The 22,954-nt window shown below is 38.6% G+C and overlaps 1 protein-coding gene across 14 annotated transcripts in view; it reads right to left on the bottom strand.

Annotated features, from left to right (window-relative positions):
• The window catches only part of EYA4 (EYA transcriptional coactivator and phosphatase 4), a 282,485-nt gene that overhangs the window by 18,297 nt on the left and 241,234 nt on the right, over positions 1-22,954 (bottom strand). For all 14 annotated transcript variants that reach the window (XM_050787975.1, XM_050787987.1, XM_050787985.1 and 11 more), the window contains one exon: positions 3,650-3,739. In XM_050787975.1, coding sequence (XP_050643932.1) covers positions 3,650-3,739 — 90 coding nt within the window. The remainder of the gene's footprint in view (positions 1-3,649; positions 3,740-22,954) is intronic.

A 22,954-nucleotide genomic window follows, 5' to 3' on the forward strand; every position in this document is an offset into this window, starting at 1 on the left:
AACTCAAACATTTGAAAATATTCTAGAACTAACCTTAAATACTTTAATTTTGTTTTACAAGGTAACCAAAAAGTTGTCACTGATATTTATCAGTTATAATTCACAGCAGTCTTTTCTCACTTTTGCCATCTCAAACTTCCTGGAGACTTCTTTTCTGGAGGTTATTCTAACTGAAATAGCACTTTATTTAAATACACAGGTTTCTCTTGTTAGGGGAGGGTAGTGTGGGCATTTGCCTTCTCTGCAGTTGAGCAGGATGCAGTGAAGTGTCTATTAGGAGGATTTAAATTTGTATCTTTTAAGGAATTACGTGAGGAACAGCTGCTACTATATATGTTGAAGTATCTACTGAAAGATTTGAGTGTCAAATTTAGATGTTTAGGTTTTACAAAAAAGCACCCCGAGAGCTTAAATATTCAACATCAACAATGACAACATAATAAGCTAATGGTAGAGTTACTCTCTTGAGGAATTCTTTTTGTCAACAAGAGTAGAAATCATTTAATTTCAGTTATGGAGCCCAAGCCACTTTTTGGCTGTAAGAGGTTTATTGAAATAAAAAATTGTGTGAAAGTAAAACTGCCTTTCAAAGTCAGATGCAGAAGAATAGAGGGCTATGTATGTAACTGTACTGAATGCTTTTGAAAGCTATTGTTTTGATTTTATTAGTTTTAGTGCTTGTTTACTCAAGTCAGTAAAAAACATTTGTGTTTCCTTGGGCACTTTATATGGATGTGCAAGCATTTGTGTGGCACGCATGTGTAGTGACAGTTCAGTCAATTTATATGCAGTAACTCAATTATTTTATTGATTAAGTATAGTATTGTTGAATAGCTAAGTTCTGTGGTTTGAGCCAAATAAAATTCTTATCACATTCTAAAACACAACTAAAAAGCTATATACTCAGAGAAGAGAAAGTCAATACCAGTATTTTCTCAGGAACTACTTCTAACAAAGATCCTGCCAGGTATTTCTGAAATACATATAACATAGTACCTGAACCAAAATAATGTCTTTAAGTGCCATACATGACTACAACATGTTTTTGATATACCAATATTCATTTCAAACTTGCTAAAGTTAGTTACAAATTCATTATATGCTATTTTCACCTTCTCACTTTAGCATTCTTTTAAAAGTTGGGTAGTAAATTTATTCCACCTGGCTTCTAACATGCCAGTAAAAAAGCTAAAAGTTCATTTATTCTACTTATTTCCAGTAAAAAATAATTAACCAAATGAAATAAGCACTTTTAGTTGGATACTACCACATAAAATTTCTTTTTTCTTTTTACACCTTTGAAAAGACTAATAATATTAGGATCCTCTTTACAATGAAACTCATCCATACTGATCAACAGAAAAACTAACCCCAAAAGTTATCGCTGTATGTAAAAAATTCAAGTTCTGGAAAGGTTAAGGTGTTTGTTACTATCAGGTATATATAAAATCATTCTGTATTCATAATTAGCAGGATCAATTTAAATCAGGTTTTAGAGAGGTGATTATTTGTTATCTAAAACTGAAAGCTTGCCTAGTAATATTGACCTTTCATACTGTCCATTGTAGAAAAAACAAGAATGCCTCTTTCATCAGACAGTAATTGTATTATTTAGTAAAAACACTGACTCACTGTAGAGAAAAACAACAACAACAGCAAAATGTTGTTACACAGATTTCAGCACACACATTTATGGAATGTACTGAACCACTCATTTTTACTCTCATGTCTCAAATTTAACTCAAACTGGATTTAAGACCTTGTCATTGAAAAAACAAAACAAACATTTTCTAACCAGCGCGTTGGTGGGAGAGTAAATTAGTTCAACCGTTGTGGAAGACAATGTGGCGATTACTCAAGGATCTAGAACTAGGAATACCATTTGACCCAGCAATTCCATTACTGGGTATATACCCAAAGGATTACAAATCATTCTACTATAAAGACACATGCACATGTATGTTTACTGCAGCACTGTTCACAATAGCAAAGACTTGGAACCAACCCAAATGCCCATCAGTGATAGACTGGATAAAGAAAATGTGGCACATATGCACCATGGAATACTATGCAGCCAAAAAAAAAAGAATGAGTTCATGTCCTTTGCAGGGACATGGATGAAGCTGGAAATCATTCTCAGCAAACTAACTTAGGAACAGAAAACCAAACACTGCATGTTCTCACTAATAAGTGAGAGCTGAACAATGAGAACACATGGACACAGGGAGGGGAACACCACACACTGGGGCCTGTTGGGGGGTGGAGGGCTAGGAGAGGGATAACATCAGGAGAAATACCTAATGTAGATGATGGGTTGATGGGTGCAGTAGATGACGGGTTGATAGGTGCAGCAAACCACAATGGCATGTGTATACCTACATAACAAACCTGCACGTTCTGCACATGTACTCCAGAACTTAAAAGTATTTTTAAAAAAAGTTATTTAAGTAACTCAATAACTTGGCTTTTCTTTCTCACACACTTGAAACATTTTCAGCATAGGATGGGTCAGAAGTATGTGCTCTGGAACTAGGCAAATCTGCTTCAAATTCCAGTTCTACCACTTAGATAGCAGGTAACTTTAGATGTGATTTGTATGTTGTGGACCATAGAGTTTCTCCCTTGCATAAATAATGTGATAAACACATTTACTTCAATACACTGTTAAGTAATTAATGGAAAGTTCAACATAAAATATCTAGAACAAGGTAGGGGTTCAGTAGTAGTAATCTCCCTCTCAATTCATCATATGATTATAGACAAAAACTTTTATTTAATTACGAAACTATGAGATAAAAAATAAATTTAAACATGCCATCTGAAAAAAAATGAAAGAGAAATCTCTATTTCAGCACAGTTATGCTTGACTGAGAAGTACTTCTGCCAAGAACCTGAACTACTTAGTTATTTCAAATTGTATTATCTGAATGTTTAATAACCTAGGACACAGATGGCATACCTTATTGCAGTACATGTTCAACTACTCTGAGGCTATTTTTCCTTGGGTCGTTTCATTTTGCTGTTGTTTTTATTTTCTTTTTCTCTTATTTGCCATTTAGACACTGTCTTGCCATTTGAGGTTGAAAACGGAAACATAATTTTTAAAATGAGAAAATAAATGCATTTAAATGCATCAAACATGCTTAAATAGTTCTAGCACTGTTTTATCCAGAAGGGAAAGAAATGAGGAATGATAATGTTAGCTAAAGTTAGGCTTCAGATTATCCACAAAATTAAATGATCTATGCTATCACCACGAATAGTGTCTGTGAATATTGTTTAGTGATTAACCTAAATAGGCTCCTGGTTAATAATCTGGAAGAGCTAATGCTGATTCCAAAGGTGCCAAGCCTCTTGCGGCTGAAACACTAAAAGAACCAAGAGTCACGTACGGCTGTGGACAGTAAGAACAGCAAAGCCAACAGTCTCCTCTTTGGAGACATTTTTGTTCTACATATATATTATTCACGAACACAAATTAACTTTCTGCTTATATTTATAAATAAAACTTTTCCTCTTGACAAGAACTTTACGCTTCTCTTGAGCTAAATTTTTATCCTTCTGTTTTCTCGAGGTTATCTGCAGATATAGAAACCATCTAAGAGGTCTGCTGTTGGACAAAACTATTTGTACCTGGTACAATTCTTACCTCTAAATCATTAAAAAACAAATGAGTGTCAGCAAGATTAAAAATCATTTCTTCCATGCGGAGTCCAAGGGTTACAGCCATGGGGGGATCCTGTAAAGAAAATGTACACATAATGAGGTAAAATTTCAGTAAGCACTTATTATTAAAAATATTTTAAGCACATATTGCTGTGGTGGAAGAGAGAGGAGACTGCATGGGTTTTTACTGAAGATTCAAAAGATTTCTCAGTCATCCGGAAAGGTGACTTTCCAGAAGGTTCAGATATACCAAACTCACAGGCACACCTGGGAATTCAGACATACGTAACGATGACACAGCATACATTTTCACACAAAGCTGTACGTTCAGGAGGGAAGGAGGAAGGGAGCCATTCAGTTCATATGATCCAGTTTACATATAATCTATGGAAGTATTTTGGAGAAAGGTGTTTGGATGGGGTGCTGAAGAATGGAGTAAACTCGCTAAAAAGAAAGGGTGTCTTTTTAAGAATAATGACAAATAATGAGAATTAAAAGAGAAAAATAGGTCAACTGGGTATTTATAAGACTTGAGCAGAGAATGTTATCTGGAGGTGAAACAGGAAGAGCTGGCAGAGGATGGTGCAACCATCACTTAATTTTTGATTGCATTTTTATCAACAAGGTAAGAGGAATCTCCCTATCCAAACATGTGTAGAGTTTGGTCTAACCTGCATTTGACTAAGGTTGAAGAAGTGAGGGGTGAGAATAGCTAAAAGAACATTAGTTCTCTAAGCGTAATCCAGGTACAAAATATATGCTTTGGGAAGTTAATGAAAGTGACGGGGTCAGTAAAGAGTTAAAATGACTCAACTTTTGTTTACAGAAACCAAGATATTAAACAGCAGCAAGGAGTTGAAAATCAAGACCAGAGTTGTTACTTTAGCATAATTAACTGCAGCTGAAGGCCTAGCATCAAGCGATATAAGACTAAAAAGTAATGAGCATTTGGGGATAGGGATTGGAATAGAGAAGTAATTCATGCTCAAACATTGTGTTTAAAATTCTCAAAGTTGGAATGATGGCTAAAGAAGAACTGCTCATAGATGCAACTCAGAAGATATGGGAAAGAAAAAACCTGGAAGGGACAAACCCTTAAAATCTGTAGACCAGAGGGGTGTTAGCAGGGAGAAGAATAAGGTTTTGAATAAAGCTGACAAGTCCAGAAGGATACTATTGGTTTTGGCTGGGAAGTTATTTTGGAAGACCTCAGAGGGTGATTTGGGTTGAGTGGCTGGGCCAGGAGCCAGACTGCAGGGATTTGAGAAGAGAGAGCCGAAATTGTGTTTTCAACATTCTAATAGTTGGCATTTCAAGAAATGTATCTCAGCTTGGGGAAATGTAACACAAACTTTACTCAATTTATGATAAGAACATGCAACCCAGGTCAGGCCAAGCAGTATTCATCTACACCTTGAACTGATTCCATCTGCAAGGAGAAACCACTCTTCATGCCACATCTCCACTAAGATAACCCATTTTATTCCTGTATTTCCTTTCATCATATTTTGAGGGGGAAGCCCTAAAGTGTAAACATATTTGAGATGTCATCCTGTGTTCTGTAGCCATTAAAACCTGGAGAATAGGAATTATATGCTAAGAAAAAGGCACTGAGTGCTAAGGGGTCACTGGGGTATGAGAGCTAAACTAAGACTCGATGTGAGTGAAGATAGAGATAAGAAAATAATACGTTGGATTTCAACATAATTTTCTAATTGTTTACATCTCCTCATTTAGAGATTTATGTGGATTGCATAGCCAGAGATTCTCATTTCTCAGTAATGGATGCTGACTCCACATATCTGATGGCATCCTGGTATTCTGTCATCTGGTAGCTTGACTGTGCTGCTGGATTCATCCGTCTTCCAGTGACAGAACCATTTGGGACTATATAGCCAAAGATCAAATCAGTTCTGTTTTAGCCAACAAACATTCATTCAAAACAAGAATAAAATTATTAGTAAGTAGGCCAGGCACAGTGGCTCATGTCTATAATCCCAGCACTTTGGGAGGCTGAGGCAGGCAGACCATTTGAGGTCAGGAGTTCGAGACCAGCCTGGCCAACATGGTAAAACCCTGCTTCTACTAAAAATACAAAAAATAGCTGGACACAGGGGTGCGTGCCTGTAATCCCAGCTACTCGGGATGCTGAGGCATGAGAATCCCTTGAACCCGGGAGGCGGACGTTGCAGTGAGCCAAGATCATGCCACTGTACTCCAGCTTGGGTGACAGAGTGAAACTGTATCTCAAAAGAAAAAAAAAATGTTAATAAGTGCCAGTTTGTGTCTCAAGGGGTTTCAGAGCTCAGAAGGGCCCTTTGCTCTGTTTCCTTCAAGGATACAATTCTTTTCTCTTTCTTTTTTTTGTTGTTGTTGATCATGTTTTTGTTGAAATAAAATCTCTAAAGGTGGTATAAGTTTAAAAAACACATTTTGTCTTTTTTGGTTGAAAAATTCCTATTATTAATCTCTGTATTTTTGGCAGGGTTGGGGGGAACTAGGCATTAAATAGGCTGAGGACATTCTATGAAACTATTCTGCCTAGTCATGGAACCATGAACAAAGTCTACAGAAATATCAGGAAAAATCAAATGTAATTATAGCATGAAAACATATAATTCCATTAGTGACGCTCTGTGCTTTTGAGGAATGTTCACTGATGCAAGACAATAAAACTGAGCTCCACACTACTCTGTTATGTTTCTGATGATTACTGCCCTAAAGATATATATTTCAGATAGCAGTTCAGAAGTATCTGATTTAAAAGGTTTTCCTTCTGGAGACCAGGTTGGTTAGGCTCTTATCCTGTGATTTGCCAATATTTCTTTTTAAGTTTTAAATACAATTATTGAATTTCTTCACTTCATTCTTCACATTCTTTGCATTTGCAGATCAGATTTATGGGGATGGGAGAAAACATACTGTTCCTTTTGATTGTTACTTTGATCAATTCCATGCTTCTGAAGTACATAACTCTCTGTGCTACCCAAACAGTGATAGGAAAATCCATGAAGAATGCATTTTGTACATCTGATAAGCATGCAAACAAGTATAATTTTAAAAAAAAAGCAAAATGCAAGAATCTGCTAGCAAGCAAGCATGGCATGTGGTATGATAAAAACTGCAGTTGAGCACCCCACTGGAATGCAACCCCACGGCACTAGGAGGGCTGGCCATTTGTTTTTCAAGCTGTGGCGGTTCCACATCACACACTCTATGAGAGCCAGGACTTAGTAAGCATTTTGGCAAAATATCATTTGTAACTGGGAAAGTTTAGGTTTGTGGTTTGCTGGAGTGTGAACTAGCTGTATTTCACTAAGGTTTCCAGAGAGCAAGGCCTATTGAAAGAGAGATGTTTCGTCAGCCATGCCAAAGACTTGGCACAGATGGGCCGGGGATAGTCATGCCATCAGCCAAGGAAAACCATGCCTGTAAGAGGTGATGATCTTGTTTCTAAGAGAATGTCGGGGCGGGCTTACTTTCAAATATCTAATCTTACTTTTTGTTTTTTTCCAACTTACTAAGTCACCGGGACAGCTAATTCTAAGTGAGCAGATTACAGCACTGCATTTTTCCAGCTAAAGGACTCACAGATCCAAGAATCCAAGAAAGATGACTGGACATTTGGTGGGTGTAGCCTTAGCAATGCTGGGCACCCTCCATCTTGCCAAACTGCTGTGAAGGAGCTGCCAGCACCTGCAATTGCACTGTTTTATCAGGCATTTGAGAATGAAACATACTTTTGGATTGAACTCAAGTTTTATACAGAGATGTTTGCTCATTTTCATTAGATGTTTGTAGAATTATGGGCACCTTATGAATCAAGAGTTGCTTTTTTTTTATTTGCATTTAAGTGTAGTGAGTGCTGAGTTTAGGGTCTAAAATGAGGTGATAGCAAAAACTTGGATAGAGGAAAAAAGTGGGATAATAAAGGCACTAACAGGGTTTTGTGGAAGTTCTGATATATATTATACATATTATAAAAGTTCCAAAAGGTTCAAAGTGTCTACAGCGGAGTTTAATAGGAGGAAAATTGAACTACTGCCAATTTATTCTGTGTACTGCTGTATCAAAATACTGAAACTATTCCCCAGACATTTTACTGAAAAGAGAGAGAGAGAGACAGAGAAGAGGAAGATGAAGAAAATAAATAGCTCTTGGCCTTTAAATGTGTGGTTCTAAGCCAGATGTTACCAGTGTATAATCAAGGCAGGATCCAGTAGAGCACTTCTCTAAATCAAAATACTAACGCCTATTAGCCATGTGAACACAGAGCATAAATTGGAGCCAGACTGTCTGTCTATGGGCCTCTGCCCTGCATTGGGCCATCAGCTGGAATTCCTCCTCTAGGGACACACTGCAAAAATATCTCTGGAGAGGCAACAATTATGTATTTTGAAAGAAACTAAGGACTTTTTTTTTTCTTTTAAAGACATCAACCTCTTGAAACAGTTTTTTTATTTATTTATTTTTTTTTATTTTGGGACTCGTAGCACATGTGTAGACATGGGCACACAGAGATAGAAGATATGCAAGTTCATCACGGAAGAAAGAAGGCAGACCAGCTCTCATGAACCTGGTGGAAAAAGTTACTGGATTTTTTAGAATACATATACTGTCTAAATCATACGAAATAAAATGAAATTCAGTCACAAATCACAAGGGAAATTTTACAAATGTGATACTTGTCTATGATGGATAGGTAGTGGGCTTACAAGTTCTTAGGAGGAACTGGAGAATGGTTTCAGGAACATTCATTTACTCATCACATATTTATTGAGTGACTATTATGTATTAGAGACGTTCAAATTCTAAGCAGAGAGCAGATAACCAAAAAAGCAAAGCCCCTACCTTTATGGGGTTTATATTATTACTGGATGAGCTACCCGATAAACAGACAAGAAAACAAGGGAATATCAGGTGGTGATAAAGCTACGAAAGAAAAACCAGGATACGCAGATACAGAAGTGATGAGGATGACTGGAGAGGGCTAATTTAAAGCAAATTCAGAGAAGGCCCCTTTCAGGAGGCAATGGCAGAGACAGAAACAAAGGCCTGACAAAGGCAAGGGAGCTAGGCATGAACAGGCGCCATGGTGGCGAACATACGGAGAGCCCAGAGGCGAGAACGAGTGTGTGTGAGAGAAACAGTGTGAGGAAGGGGGACCCTGACCAGGGAGGGGAAAGGAAACAATGATTTTAAGAATGCAAGAGTGCTCCACTGAATGTCTGTGAGAGACCACAGCAAGATAAGCCAAGAAGGAACACTTGATTTGGCACTGAGGTGGCTCCTCAGACTTGGCAAGTGTCATGTTATGGCAAAGCTGGAAAGAGCAGAGACAGAGAGCAGTCACCGGAGGGGAAAATGGGCTCAAGAAGCTCTTCTTTTTTTTTTTTTTTTTTTTTTGAGACGGAGTCTTGCTCTGTCGCCCGGGCTGGAGTGCAGTGGCCGGATCTCAGCTCACTGCAAGCTCCGCCTCCCAGGTTTACGCCATTCTCCTGCCTCAGCCTCCCTAGTAGCTGGGACTACAGGCGCCCGCCACCTCGCCCGGCTAGTTTTTTGTATTTTTTAGTAGAGACGGGGTTTCACGGTGTTAGCCAGGATGGTCTCGATCTCCTGACCTCGTGATCCGCCCGTCTCGGCCTCCCAAAGTGCTGGGATTACAGGCTTGAGCCACCGCGCCCGGCCAAGAAGCTCTTCTAATGATAGGAATGTGACAGCAGACACGATGGTGTGATGGGAAGAATCTGGAAGAGTGACAAACTGGTGGCTTAGCGAGAGAAGTTCTTTCAGGATTCCTTGGGTAGGTGAGGGGGGCACGGAACCAGGGTGCGAGAGGTGCAAGAGACAGCAGAGACTGTGGCTACAGATGTAGGGAGCAGGGATTTGGTGGTGCAAAGATGACAGAATTCATTTGTTTGCTTTTTTCCCCCTAGAAATTGAGGAGATTTGTACAGAACTGGGAGAGGTATGCTTGCTCTCCCTTCAGCTCTTCAAAACCTGCAACAGGAAGAGTTCATGACCCCAAGAGTGCTTGCACCCACTTGAGATTTGTGGCCACATTCAGCTGCTGAGGTACAGGCAGTCAGTGGGGTCTTCTGCGAGATGAGTCTGATGGAAAAATAATGGGGTAAGGATAGAAAGGCATTATGGAAAAGTGAGGTTATAGTGGTACATAAAGAGGACTCCAAGCTGGGAGGATGACATCTAAGACAGGGGTTCTCAGACTCCACCATGCATGGGAAACACCTGCGGAGCTTTCACAATGCCTGTTGCTCAGGCCATACCCCATACCAACTAAATCGGATTATCTGAGGTGGGTCCATGCATCAGTCATGCTAAAGCTCTGCAGTGAGTCCAAGGTAAAAATGAGATGGAGAGTCAGCAGATGACAACCTTGCTGCTCAAAGTGTTGTACACAGACCAGCACCATTGGTATCACCTGGGAGCCTGTCAGAAAGGCACACCTGTAGACCCTTCCCCAGATCTAGTTTGCCAGGTAGTTTAACAAGATTATCAGGTGATTCATATACATGTTACTTTTGAATAAACACTGGTCTACGAGCTATCATAATGAGAGACTGGGATAGTTAAGAAAAATCAGAGCTAGCATGACCTTCTGGCTTTCCAAGAGTTAAGCCTCTGGGGTGCTTCCACAGGACAGCTGGTCTTGAGCCAGCGTGATCACTGAGTAGAACTGTGGCTTAGTGTAATTTCTCGGGAACTAGACTTCTCTAGAGTTGCTTACGAGGAAGAGTGCCTTTTCCACCCTTCACCTCCATAAAGATCATTCTGTGGACTTAACTTCAAGGACCAAATGTCTGATGGTGTCTTTTTCTTAGTGATGTAGCCAGTTATCTGCTGGGGAGCTGGTAAAGGTGAAAAGCCAGCACATTTTGCATTACAAGATTTTGTTCACAATTCAAGTGTTCAGTGTAAGCAACATATTTGCAGTTGAACATAGTTAATGTTGTCGAGCTTAAATTGTGTGATGAAGGGGATCATCACACAACTTACCACTAGAGGCTTCTACAGGTTCAATCAGAAGGGAATCCAAATGTATTAAACTAATAACAGAATAAATGTACTTCAGGGTGAATTATAGTGGTAGTACATGGCAACAGTGTAACATGGCACTTGAATGGAAAGAAAAATATCATGTTGGTGAGAATGACTGTGGGAGGATGAGTTAGAAAGCACAGGGCCCAGAGAAAAGTGGCAGAGCAGAGGTGCCAAATAAACACACCTAACGAGGCTCCTCAGGACTTCGGGAGAAAGGTGATTGACATGTTAGGAGACGGCTATAGGAGGAAAGGCCTAGGAGAGGGTTGATGATAATTAAATAATACTTAAGGTAAGTTAATGTTCTAATCCCCCACCTCCTCAAGATATTAGATTAAATGATTATCAACTGAGATCAAAGGAACTGAAAACTTCAGGGCAGTTTACAGAAGGCTGCTCTATGTGTTTTAAAGAGATTAGTTACCATTACCTCTCTGGTATATTAGCTTCAAGTTAATCAATGTGATGTCCTTTCAAGATCGTTCCCCTTTTCTAACGTAATTCCCGCAATTACTTGGTAAAGACGGGCTTAAAAAAAGTTAGTAATATATTTGGCTATTTAAGAGATCACGCAGAACCATTCAATTTAATTTTTAAAAGAAATTATCAAAATAAACATATACTCAACACAAAGCTCTGCAAGGGGAGACAATAGGTAGCAATGATTCCCCAATTCTCCAGGGAAGAGTTTGAGATATGTCACTGTCTTTGATTTGGCTTTATTTTCACATGCATATGTATGATATTTCTGTACACACTATATACGTACACATGAACACACAATCAAACTTACTATAAGCTGCCAGTAAAAACATTATGCATTTTACAAGGCTTGTAAATTCTGTAATCATTCCTTTTATATAATATATACCAAAACCACTCTCTAGTCACCCTGCCATAGGTGCTACTTCTCTGCAACACTGAGCTTGCTGACTCATATTATGAGGTAAAACAACAGATAAAAATATAAAATGCAAATTTCCTTAGAAAAAATTCAGTTTCCTATATTTCAGATTTCCTTGAAACTAAATAAATAGATCATGCTTACTGAATGTTTATTCTGTGGTGAGTTTTAATGCATTAACTCATTTAACCCTCAGAATCAAATTACTACTTTTATTATTCTCCTCATTTTATATACAAGACAACTGAGGCTCATAAATGCTAAATAAACTACTCAAGGTCACATGGGCACTAGGAGGGAGAGGTAGAATTTGAACTCAGGGTCATTCTCCCTCCAAAGCCAGAGCCCTCTAAGCATATGGTATTTGTTAGCTCTGCCATTAGGACTGCCTCAGATCCATGGTACTAACACTTGATTAATTCTATTACTTTCTATTAAACGATGTTGGTTTTCTTTAGTCCAAATGCACAAAAGTAAGCATTTATCTTCATGACTAGCCTATCATTTAAAATCCAGTCAAATGCCATGTTAGAAGTATTTTTCTACATAAATGTGTGTAGACTATTCAATACACAAGCAATCAATTGATTAATTCTGATGAACATATTATTTCACCAGCACTGCTGTTATATGCGATGTTGTCTAAAACAAGCAAGCAGTTTGGGGAAACTGAATCTGAGTTTCACATTATCAGGCAACCATTCACTTTTCCTTCAGTTCCTCACTTTTTACCCCTGACTTGGGCTATTTCTTCTGTGTCCTTACTGTGGAATAACTTTAGAGTATCACAGCTTCATAGCACATGATACATTAATGATCCAAAATAAACCAAATCCCTAAAGCCCAATTTATTCAGTTTTCTTCACCCTCCCCTGAAAACAAAAGGAATCACTGCAAGTTATCAGGTAAAATGACACATACAATTGATCAGGGAATAGAAATAATGTTCATAAACTCTAACATGATGGATGATTCCTGGTCTACATCCTGTCAAATTTACAAGCTCCTATTTTAGAGTTCTGCAGCACAGAAACTGTACATGGCAATTGGTGCTCAGCCGCAAAACCCATCACCAGCCTCATAGCAGCAGGGCTCAGATAGTGAGGTTCCTCATTCGCCATCATCAGAAATGTCCAGGAATAGTTCTTCTTGGAAAAGCAGTGTTGACAATTGAACAGAGTCAAAAAGTGATAACATATTAGGAAGATGCTTGGGAAATTCACATTATTTAATTTATAAATGAAAGTAGACTTTTCCAAAAGTTTCTTTTCTTTAATTAAAACACAAAAGTTAGTTAGGACAATTTATGGGTAAAAGGTCATTCCTACATTATTGTGGTCCACACATTTTATTTTTATAGGTTGTGGGGAAAGAACATGAGACCAAAAGAATATAGAGATTAAGAACCTATCAAAGAGATATGGATTCCACTGACCTTGCCACTTACGAGCTATATACAGTGGTACCAATCACACAGGGTGATGGGAAAAGCTAATGAGAGAATGTATTTCACAGGACACTCAGCCAAGGGCCAGGCACACAGTAACCAGTCAAAAATGATACTCATTATTGTCCACTAATTATGGGTGGGGAGAGAGAAAGACAGTTAGATATGTAGGTAAGTATGGTAACTTCAGGATATGATTGACATCTCTGGTCTTTATAGGTGCAGCTCCCAGCTCGCTATACTTGAGGCCACTGCAGTGCCACTTCACCATTCTGCAGGAGTAAACATTGACCTTGCAGGTCTGAAAACACCTGCCTTTAGTTATTTCTCATTTTGGAGAAAGAAGGTATATGTTTAGGAATTTTCTCTAACCTAGGAGGTAGATGATAGTTATCACTGTGGAGTGTCATTTTTATATAAGTATATTATCTCATTTAAGCCACCCTGTAACCCCTGGAAGGAAATGAATTATAACCATTTTCAGATGAAACAGGCTCAGAGGTCAAACAGTTTGCCCTTAGGCACAGCCAGGCACAGCCAGGCACAGGAGGTCCTTCTGACTTTTAGCTCAGTGTTCCTTCAGCTAGTCGACTGCCTTCCAGGCTGTACTGCGAGCAAGCATCAGGATTCAGGAACCCCTTCCATGGTGACCAAGAACAATGGGAAAGGGGTGGTCATGTAGGGGAAATGGGATCTCTCCAGTCCCCCATCTGTACATTTTACCTAGAGCAGTTCTGCTCTTAGATGTTCTATACAGTGACGCTCTCAGTCATATGTGTGTAGAGGAATCTCTGGCTAAAATAATAAAAAAATCACTATGCTATACCAAAATGTTACACTCTAAAATGCATATTGTGGAAGTAAGACTGATCTAAGAAATGAAAAGAATTAAGAACCCATAATAATTTTAAGGACTCATAATAATTTCAAGCTTAGACAATCTTAACACTATAAAGGTCTTTTCCCCGCTCCCAGAAATAATGGCTCTGGTCACTTTTGTTATTAGCAATGCAAAGTTCTGACTTAACTAATTGTCAGAATGACCTTATTTCAGTCAGTCCTCAAGGTTATTACTGATGACATGAGGGAACTGAGGGATTAAACCTAGTTATAGAGGATTCTTTTAAACATCTCATGACCTTTATTATGACAACATGCATTGAATGGCTATAAAATGTAAGCATTCCCTGTATCTATTTGACCATGGCCTTTTCTCAAAGACTACTAATTAACATGTTCATTAGTTTGCTCAAGGAAAAAAAGTCTGGGAAATACTCTACTCTAGTGGTTCTCAAAATGCAGCCCAGGACTATGAGCTTTACCTGGAAATTTGTTCCAAAACCAGTGGTCCCACTCCAGATCTCCTAAATCAGAAACTCTGGGTTGTAACCCAGTGATCTGTGTTTAACAGGCCCTGCAGGTTACTGTGACTCACACTCAAGTTTCAGAAGCACTGTTCCTATTTAAGGCATGGCCATTCTTACTGCACAGCATCTTCTAAGTGGTCAACTTGTGTACGCTCTTATTCCTCTAAATTCTACTCTCTACATAGCAGACAATGACAAACTTAAAACTCCCCTAACAGCTTCCCACTGCAACCAGAAAAAAAACCCAAACACCTTACTATAATGAAGAGTCCTTGCCTGATCCAGCCCTTGCCTACCTCTCTGTTCTTATCTTCTACTATTTATTTTTTATTTTTGTGGGTACATAGTAGGTGTATATACACATGGAATAAATGAGATTTTTGTTTTGTTTTGTTTTGTTTTTGTTTTGAGACAGAGTCTCACTGTGTCGCCCAGGCTGGAATGCATTGGAGCCCTCTCAGCTAACTGCAACCTCTGCCTCTGGGGTTCAGGTGATTCTCTTGCCTCAGCCTTCTGAGTAGCTGGGATTACAGGTGCCCAACACCACACCTGTGTAATTTTTGTATTTTTAGTAGAGACAGGGTTTTGCCATGTTGGCCAGGTGGGTCTTGAACTCCTGACCTCAGGTGATCCACCTGCTTCGGTCTCCCAAAGTGCTGGGATTACAGGTGTGAGCCACTGCGCCTGGCATCATGAGATACTTTGATACAGGTATACAGTGCATAATAATCACACCAGGGTAAATGGGGTATCCACCACCTCAAGTGTTTATCATTTCGTTGTGTTACAGACAATCCAATTAAACTCTTTTAGTTATTTGGTAATTTTATTTATTTATTTATTTTTTACTCTGACACCCAGATTGGACTGCAGTGGTGTGCACATGGCTCACTGCAGCCTCAAACTCTGAGCTCAAATGATCCTCCAACGTCAGCCTCCTGAGTATCTGAGAATACAGCCATGTACCACCATGCCCAGCTAATTAAAAACAAAACAAAACAAAACAAAAAAACCTTTTTTTTTTTACTGTAGAGGCAGGGTCTCACTATGTTGTCCAGGCTAATCTTCAACTCCTGGCCTCAAGTGATTCTCCTGCCCCACCTCCCAAAGTGTTAGGATTACAGGCGTGAGCTACTGTGCCTGGACTCTCTTAGTTATTTTTAAATGTACAATAAATTATTGTTGACTATAGTCAACAATATGAGGAGCTCAAATTTTCCTATTGAGTTGAGCTTTTGATGTGCTATCAAATACTAGATCTTATTCATTCTGTCTAACTATATTATTGTACCCATTAACCATCCCCACTAATGTACCTCTCAACAACTACCCTTCCCAACCTCTAAACCTCATTCTACTCTCAATTTTTAGCTTCCAAATAAGTAAGAATATGTGAAGTTTGTCATCCTGAGCCTGGTTTATTTCACTTAAAGAGCGCCAGTTCCATCCATTGCTAAAAATGATAGGATCTCATTTTTTTATGGCTGAATAGTACTCCATTGTGTATATGTACCACATTTTCTTTACCATTCATCTGTTGATGGATACCTAGGTTGCTTCCAAATCTTGGCTATTGTGAAAAGTGCTGAAATAAACATAGGAGTACAAATACCTCTTCGATATACTGATTTCCTTTCTGTCGGGTATATACCTAGCAATGAGATTGCTGGATCATATGGTAGTTCTATTTTTAGTTTTTGAGGAACCTCTAAACTGTTCTCCATAGCGGTGGTACTATTTTACATTCCCAAAAACAGTGTATGAGGGTTCCCTTTCCTGTACATCCTCATTGGCATTGACTATCTTTTGGATATAAGCCATTTTAAGTGTGGTAAGATGGTATCTCATTGTAGTTTTGATTTGAGTTTCTCTGATGATCAATGATGGGAACACTTTTTCATGTACCTGTTTGCCATGTGTATGTCTTTTGAGAAATATCTATTCAAATTTCTTGACTGGTTTTTATTCAGATTATTAAATATTTTCTCATTGAGTTGAGCTCCTTACATGTTCTGCTTATTAATCCCTTGTATAATGGCTACTTTGCAATATTTTCTCCTATTCTGTGGATTATCTCTTCACTTTGTTGACTGTGTTCTTTGTTGTGCAGAAGCTTTTAAACTTGATGGCTCCCATTTATCCATTTTTGCCTTGGTTGCCTGTGCTTGTGGGGTACTGCTCAAGAAATCTTTCCCCAGTCCAGTGTCCTGGAGAGTTTCCCCAACGTTTTATTGTAGTAGTTTCATAGTCTGAGATCTTAGATTTAAGTCTTTAGTCCATTTTGATTTGATTTTTGTATGTGGCAAGAGATAGGGGTCTAGTTTTGTTCTTCTTCGCATGGATCTCCGTTATCCCAGCACCATTTATTGAAGAGACTGTCCTCTCCTCAATGTATGTGCTTGGCATCTTTGTAAAAAATGATTTCACTGTAAATGTGTGAATTCGTTTCTAGGTACTCTATTCTTTTCATTGTTTTATATGTCTGTTTTTATGCCAGTACCAAGTTGTTTTTGTTACTATCATTTTGTGTTATAATTTGAAGTCAGGTAATGTGATTCTTCCAGTTTTTTTCCTTTTGCCCAGGGTAGCTTTGGCTATTCTGGGTCTTCTGTGGTTGCATATACATTTTAGGATTTTTTTTTCCTATTTCTGTGAAGAATGTCAGTAGTATTTTGATAGTAATTGCATTGAATTGATAGAATGCTTTGGGTAGAATGAACATTTTAACAATATTGATTATTCTAATCCACGAACATGGAATCTCTTTACATTTTTTTGATTTATCCCATCAATTTATTATAGTTTTCACTGTAGAGATATTTCACTTCTTTGGTTAATTCCTAGGAATGTTATTTTATATGTAGCTATTATAAATAGCATTACTTTTTAATTTCTTATTCAGATTGTTCACAGCTGGAATATAAAAATGCTACTGATTTTTGTATGCTGATTCTGTATCCTGCAACTTTACTGATTTTATCAGCTCGAATAGTTTTTTGATGGCATCTTTAAGCTTTTCTAAAAATAAGATTATATCATCTACAAATAAGGCTAATTTGACTTCTTCCTTTCCAAATTGGATGCCCTTTATTTCTTTCCATTGTCTAACTGCTCTAAGTAAGACTTCCAGTACTATGCTGAATAACAGTGGTGACAGTGGGCATCTCTGTAGAGGAAAGGTTTTCAATTTTTCCCCATTCTGTGTGATACCAGCTGCGGGTCTGTCACATATGGCTTTCATTGTGTTGAGGTATTGTCCTTCTATACTCAGTTTTTTGAAAACTTTTATCAGGAAAGGACGTTGAATTTTATCAAATACTTTTTCAGCATCAGATGAAATAATCTTTATGTGTTTGTCCTTCATTCTGTTGGTATGATGTATCACATTGATTGATTTGCATATGTTGAACCATCCTTGCATCCCTGGGGTAAAGCCCACTAGGGTCATGATGAATTGTATTTCCAATGTGTTGCTGAATTCAGTTTGCTAGTATTTTGTGGAGGATTTTCACATCAATATTTATCAAGGATATTGGCCTGTAGCTTTCTTTTTTTGATATGTCTTCATCTGGTTTTGGTGTCAGAGTAACACTAGCCCTGTAGAATGAGTTTGGAAATAATTCCCTCCTCTGTTTTTTGGAATAGTTTGAGCAGGGTTGCTATTAGCTCTTCCTTAAATGTTTTGAAAAATTCAGCAGTAAAGCCATAGGCTCCCAGGCTTTCTTTTCTTTTCTTTTTTTTTTGTTTTTGCTGGGGGACTTTTTATTACAGCTTCCATCTCCTGTTATTGGTCTCCTCACGTTTTGGACTTCTTCATGATTTAATCTTGGCAGCTTTGTATGTTTAATTATTGGTCCATTTCATCTAGATTTTCCGGTTTACTGGCATGTAGTTGCTCACAGTAGCCTCTAAGAATCATTTGAATTTCTGAAGTATCGGTTGTTATGTCTCCTTTTTCATTTCTGATTTTACTTACTTGAGTCTTCTCTTTTTTCTTAGCAAGGCTGGTTAAAGGTTTGTCTATTTTATTTATTTTTTTAAAAAACCAACTTTTCATTTTGTTGATCTTTTTATTTTTTTATTTCAATTTCATTTATTTCTTCTCTGATCTTTCCCAGTTCTTTAAGAACTGGGAAAGCATCATTAGGTTGTTTATTTGAAGTTCTTCTACTTTTTTTGATGCAGACAATTACAGCTATAAACTTTTCTCTTAGCGCTGCTTTCACTGCATTCCACAGGGTTTGCTATTTTGTGTTTCCATACTCAATTTTTTCTTTCAAGAAATTTTTAATTTCCTTCTTAATTTTTTTCATTGACCCATTGGTCGTTCAGGAGTTATTGTTTAGTTTCCATGTGCTTGCATAGCTTCCAAAATTCCTCATTATTGATTTCTAATTTTACTCCATTGTGGTCAAAGATACTTAATATAGTTTCAATTTTTTTGAATTTTTAAAGACTTTGTATTGTCTATATACTATATACTAATATATAATCTATCACTGAGAATGATCCATGTGTGTAGGAGAAGAATGTATATTCTGCAGTTGTTGTATGAAATGTTCTGTAAATATCTACTAGGTCCATTGGGTCTAAGTCTGTACAGATTAAGTCCAATGTTTCTTTGTTGATTTTCTGCCTGGATGATATGCCCAATGCTAAAAGTGGGGTGCTGAAGTCTCCAGTGACTATGGTATTGAGGTTCTCTCTCTCTCTTTAGCACTAATGATATTTGCTTTATATAGCTGGGTACTCCAGTATTGAGTGCATACACATTTAAAACTGTTATATCCTCTTGCTGCTTTGACTCCTTAATCATCATATAATGACCTTCTTTTGTCTAATTTTTATAGTTTTTTTTGTTTTACTTTTTGTGTTGAAATCCACTTTGATGGGTGTAACTATAGCTACTCTAGCTCTTTTTTGGTTTTCATTTTCAGGTAATATATTTTTCCATCCCATTATTTTCAGTCTCTGTGTGTCTTTATAGGTGAAGTGTGCTTCTTGTAGGCAAGAGATCAATGGATCATGGTTTTTTATCTATTCAGCCACTCTATGTCTTTTGATTGGAGAGTTTAGTACATTTACATTCAATGTTATTACTGATAAGTAAGGACATACTCCTGCCATTTTGTTATTTGTTTGCTGGTTGTTTTGTGGTTTCCTCTTCCTTCTTCTTGCCTTCCTTTTACTAAAGATGATTTGTTTGTTTGTTTTAATTTCTTGCTTTGTATTTTTTGGTGTATCTGTTGTATATTTTTTATTTACAGCTATCATGAGGCTTGCAAGTAATATAACTCATTAATTGAAATTGATGGCAATGTAACACTGGTTACATAAACCAACAGACTAACAAACCACTAACGAGAAAACTAATTTAAAAATCTACACTTTGACTCTGTCCCCCTGCTTTTTAACTATTTGTTGTTTCTATTTATATCCTATTTTACTGTCTATGTCTTGAAAAGTTGTCATTGTTATTATTTTTAATTGGTTCATCTTTTAGTCTTTCTACTTAAAATATGAGTAGCTTACATACCACAATTACAGTGTTACACTATTCTGTGTTTTTCTGTGTACTTTATTGTTACCAGTGAGTTTCTTAACTTCAGATGAGTTCTTACTGCTCATTAACACCCCTTTCTTGCAGATTGAAGAACTCCCTCTAGCATTTCTTATAGGATAAATCTGGTGTTGATGAAATCCCTCAGTTTTTGTTTGTCTGGGAAAGTATTTCTCCTTCATGTTTGAAGGATATTGTCACTGGATATACTAATCTAGGGTAAATATATATATATATATATATTTTAATCCTTAAGCACTTTAAATATGTCATGTCACTCCCTTCTAGCCTATAAGGTTTCCACTGAAAAATCTGCTGCCATGTACTGGAGCTCCACTGTATGTTCTTCATTTCTTTTCTTTCACTGATTTTAGGATCCTTTCTTTATTCTTGGGCTTTGAGAGTTTGATTATCAAATGCTTTGAGGTAGTCTTTTTTGGGTTAAATTTAATTGGTGTCCTAGAACCTTCTTGCATGTGGATATTGATATCTTTCTCTAGGTTTGGGAAGTTTTCCGTTATTATCCTTTTGAATAAACCTTCTAGCTCCACCCCTCCATCTCCTGTTTATGGGCAATAACTCTTAGATTTACCCTTTTGAGGCTATTTTCTAGATCTTGTAGGTATGCTTCACTGTTTTTTTTTTCCTTTTTCTTTTGTTTCCCCTGGCTGTGTATTTTCAAATAGCCTGTCTTCAAGCTCACTATTTCTTTCTTCTGCTTCATCAATTCTGCTGTTATGAGACTCTGATGCATTCTTCAGTATGTCCATTACATTTTTCAACTCCAGAATTTCTACTTGATTCTTTTTAATTATTTCAATATCTTTGTTAAATTTATTTTATAGGATTCCGAATTCCTTCTCTGTTATCTTGAATTTTGTTGAGATTTCTCAAAAAAGCTATCTTGAATTCTCTATCTGAAAGGTCACATATCTCCATCTCTCTAGGATTGACCACTGGGTGCCTTGTTTGGTGACGTCATGTTTTCCCGGATAGTCTTGATGATTGTGGATGCTCATCAGTGTCTGAACATTGAAGAGTTAGGTATTTACTGGAGTCTCTGCTTCTGGGCTTCTTTATATCTGTCCTTTTTGGGAAGGCTTTTGAGGTATTTGAAGGAACTTGGGTGTTGTGATCTAAGTTTTTGGTCACTGTAATGCTATCTGCATTAAATGAGGGCACCCCAAGCCCAGTAATACTGTGGCTCCTGCAGACTCATAGAGATACCCTCTTGGGGGTCTTGGATAAGGTCTCAAAGAATTCTCTGGATTACCAGGCAGAGACTTGTTCTATTCCCTTACTTTCTCCCAAACAAATGGGGTCTCTCTCTTGTGTTGAGCTGCCTGGAGCTGGGGAAAGGGTGACACATAAGCACTTCTGTGACCACCACCCTGGGACTGTGCTAGGTCAGATCTGCAGCCAGCACAGGACTGGGTCACATTCAAAGCCTGTGGTAACCACTGCCTGGCTACCACCTATGTTTGCTCAAGGCTCTACAATCAGCAGGTGGCACAGCTAGCCAGGCTTGTATTCTTCCCTTCAGGGTGTCAAGTTCCCCCTGGTCCCTGGTGGGTCTAGAGATGCCACCTAGGAGCTAGGACCTGAATTTGGAATCTATCTGGTGCTCTATTAGGAATCTACCTGTTATTCTATTCTACTGTGGTTGAGCTGGCACCCAAGCCACAAAATAAAGTCCTTCCCACTTTTCCCTACCTTTTCCACAAGCAGAGAATTCTCCCCCATGACCACCACTGACTGCTCCAGGCCCATTGCAAGTACTGTCTAGCTATCACAGATGTCCATTCAATGCCTAAGGGCTCTTCAGTCAGCTCGTGGTGAATGCTCTCATGCCTAGGGCTCTCCCTTCAGAGCAGTGGGCTCCCCTCTGACCTAAAGGCAGGTGCAAAAATGCCATCCAAGAGCCATGGCCTGGAATCAGAGACCCCACATGTCGACTTGGTGCCCTATCCCACTGTTGACAAGCTGGTACCTAAGCTGCAATAGGAAGTCCCCTTTATTCTTCCTTCTCCTTTTCTCAAGTAAAAGGAGTCCCTCTCCATAGCCACCACAGCTAGGAATGTGCTGGGTCATACCTGAAGCCAGCACATTTCTGAGTCTCACCCAAGGCCTGCAGCAAGTACTGCCTTGCTACTACTGTTGATTATTCAGAGCCCGAGGGTGATGAATCTTAGCAGCAGGAGATGAATCTTGTCAAGATTGGATCCTTCCCTTCAAGGAAGCAAGCCTCCTTTAGGACATGTGTAGAAATGGTATCTGGGAACCAGGGCCTGGAATTGGGGCCTCAGGACTCTGCCTGGTGCCCTTTCTTTCTGTGACTGAGTTGGTATCCAAGTTGCAAGGCAAATTCCTCTTTACTCTTTACTCTCCTCCCTCAAGTGGAAGGAAGACATCTCTACTGGAGCTGTGAGCTGAGATGCCTGGGGCTGAGGGCGGGGTAGCACAAGCACTCCCCTGGCTGCCCTGGTTGGTGTCTCACCAGGTCATGTGTCTGCAGAGTCCACTGGCTTCAAGCCCAGCAAAGCAGCAGGACTTGTCCAGGAATTGTGGTCCTTGTGGCCTAAACTGCCTGGACCCCAGAGCACTTCATCCCATGGTGGTGATGCTTTGCCAGAACTCAGGTTCCAACAGCTGAGATGGGAGATTCTTCTCTGGCTAGGACTGGTCTAAATGCCCCCTCCATGGGTGTTGGCTAAGCTCTACCCAGTGTTGCTTTCTGCTGTGAAAGGGCACTGAGTTCCAATGCAAAACCCTACACTTACTGAACTCTTCCTCCCTCAAGTGCACAGATTCTCTCTCTGTGTCATTCGGCTGCTGCTGGAAGACTGGTGTGGGGTGATGGTGTCGGCAATTCAAGACTGTCTTTCCTACCCTCTTCAGTGCCTCTTTCAGTAATATGACGTAAAACTAGGTATTGTGTGATTGCTCAC

Source organism: Macaca thibetana, chromosome 4, assembly GCF_024542745.1.
Source record: "Macaca thibetana thibetana isolate TM-01 chromosome 4, ASM2454274v1, whole genome shotgun sequence".
Lineage (NCBI taxonomy): Eukaryota > Metazoa > Chordata > Mammalia > Primates > Cercopithecidae > Macaca > Macaca thibetana.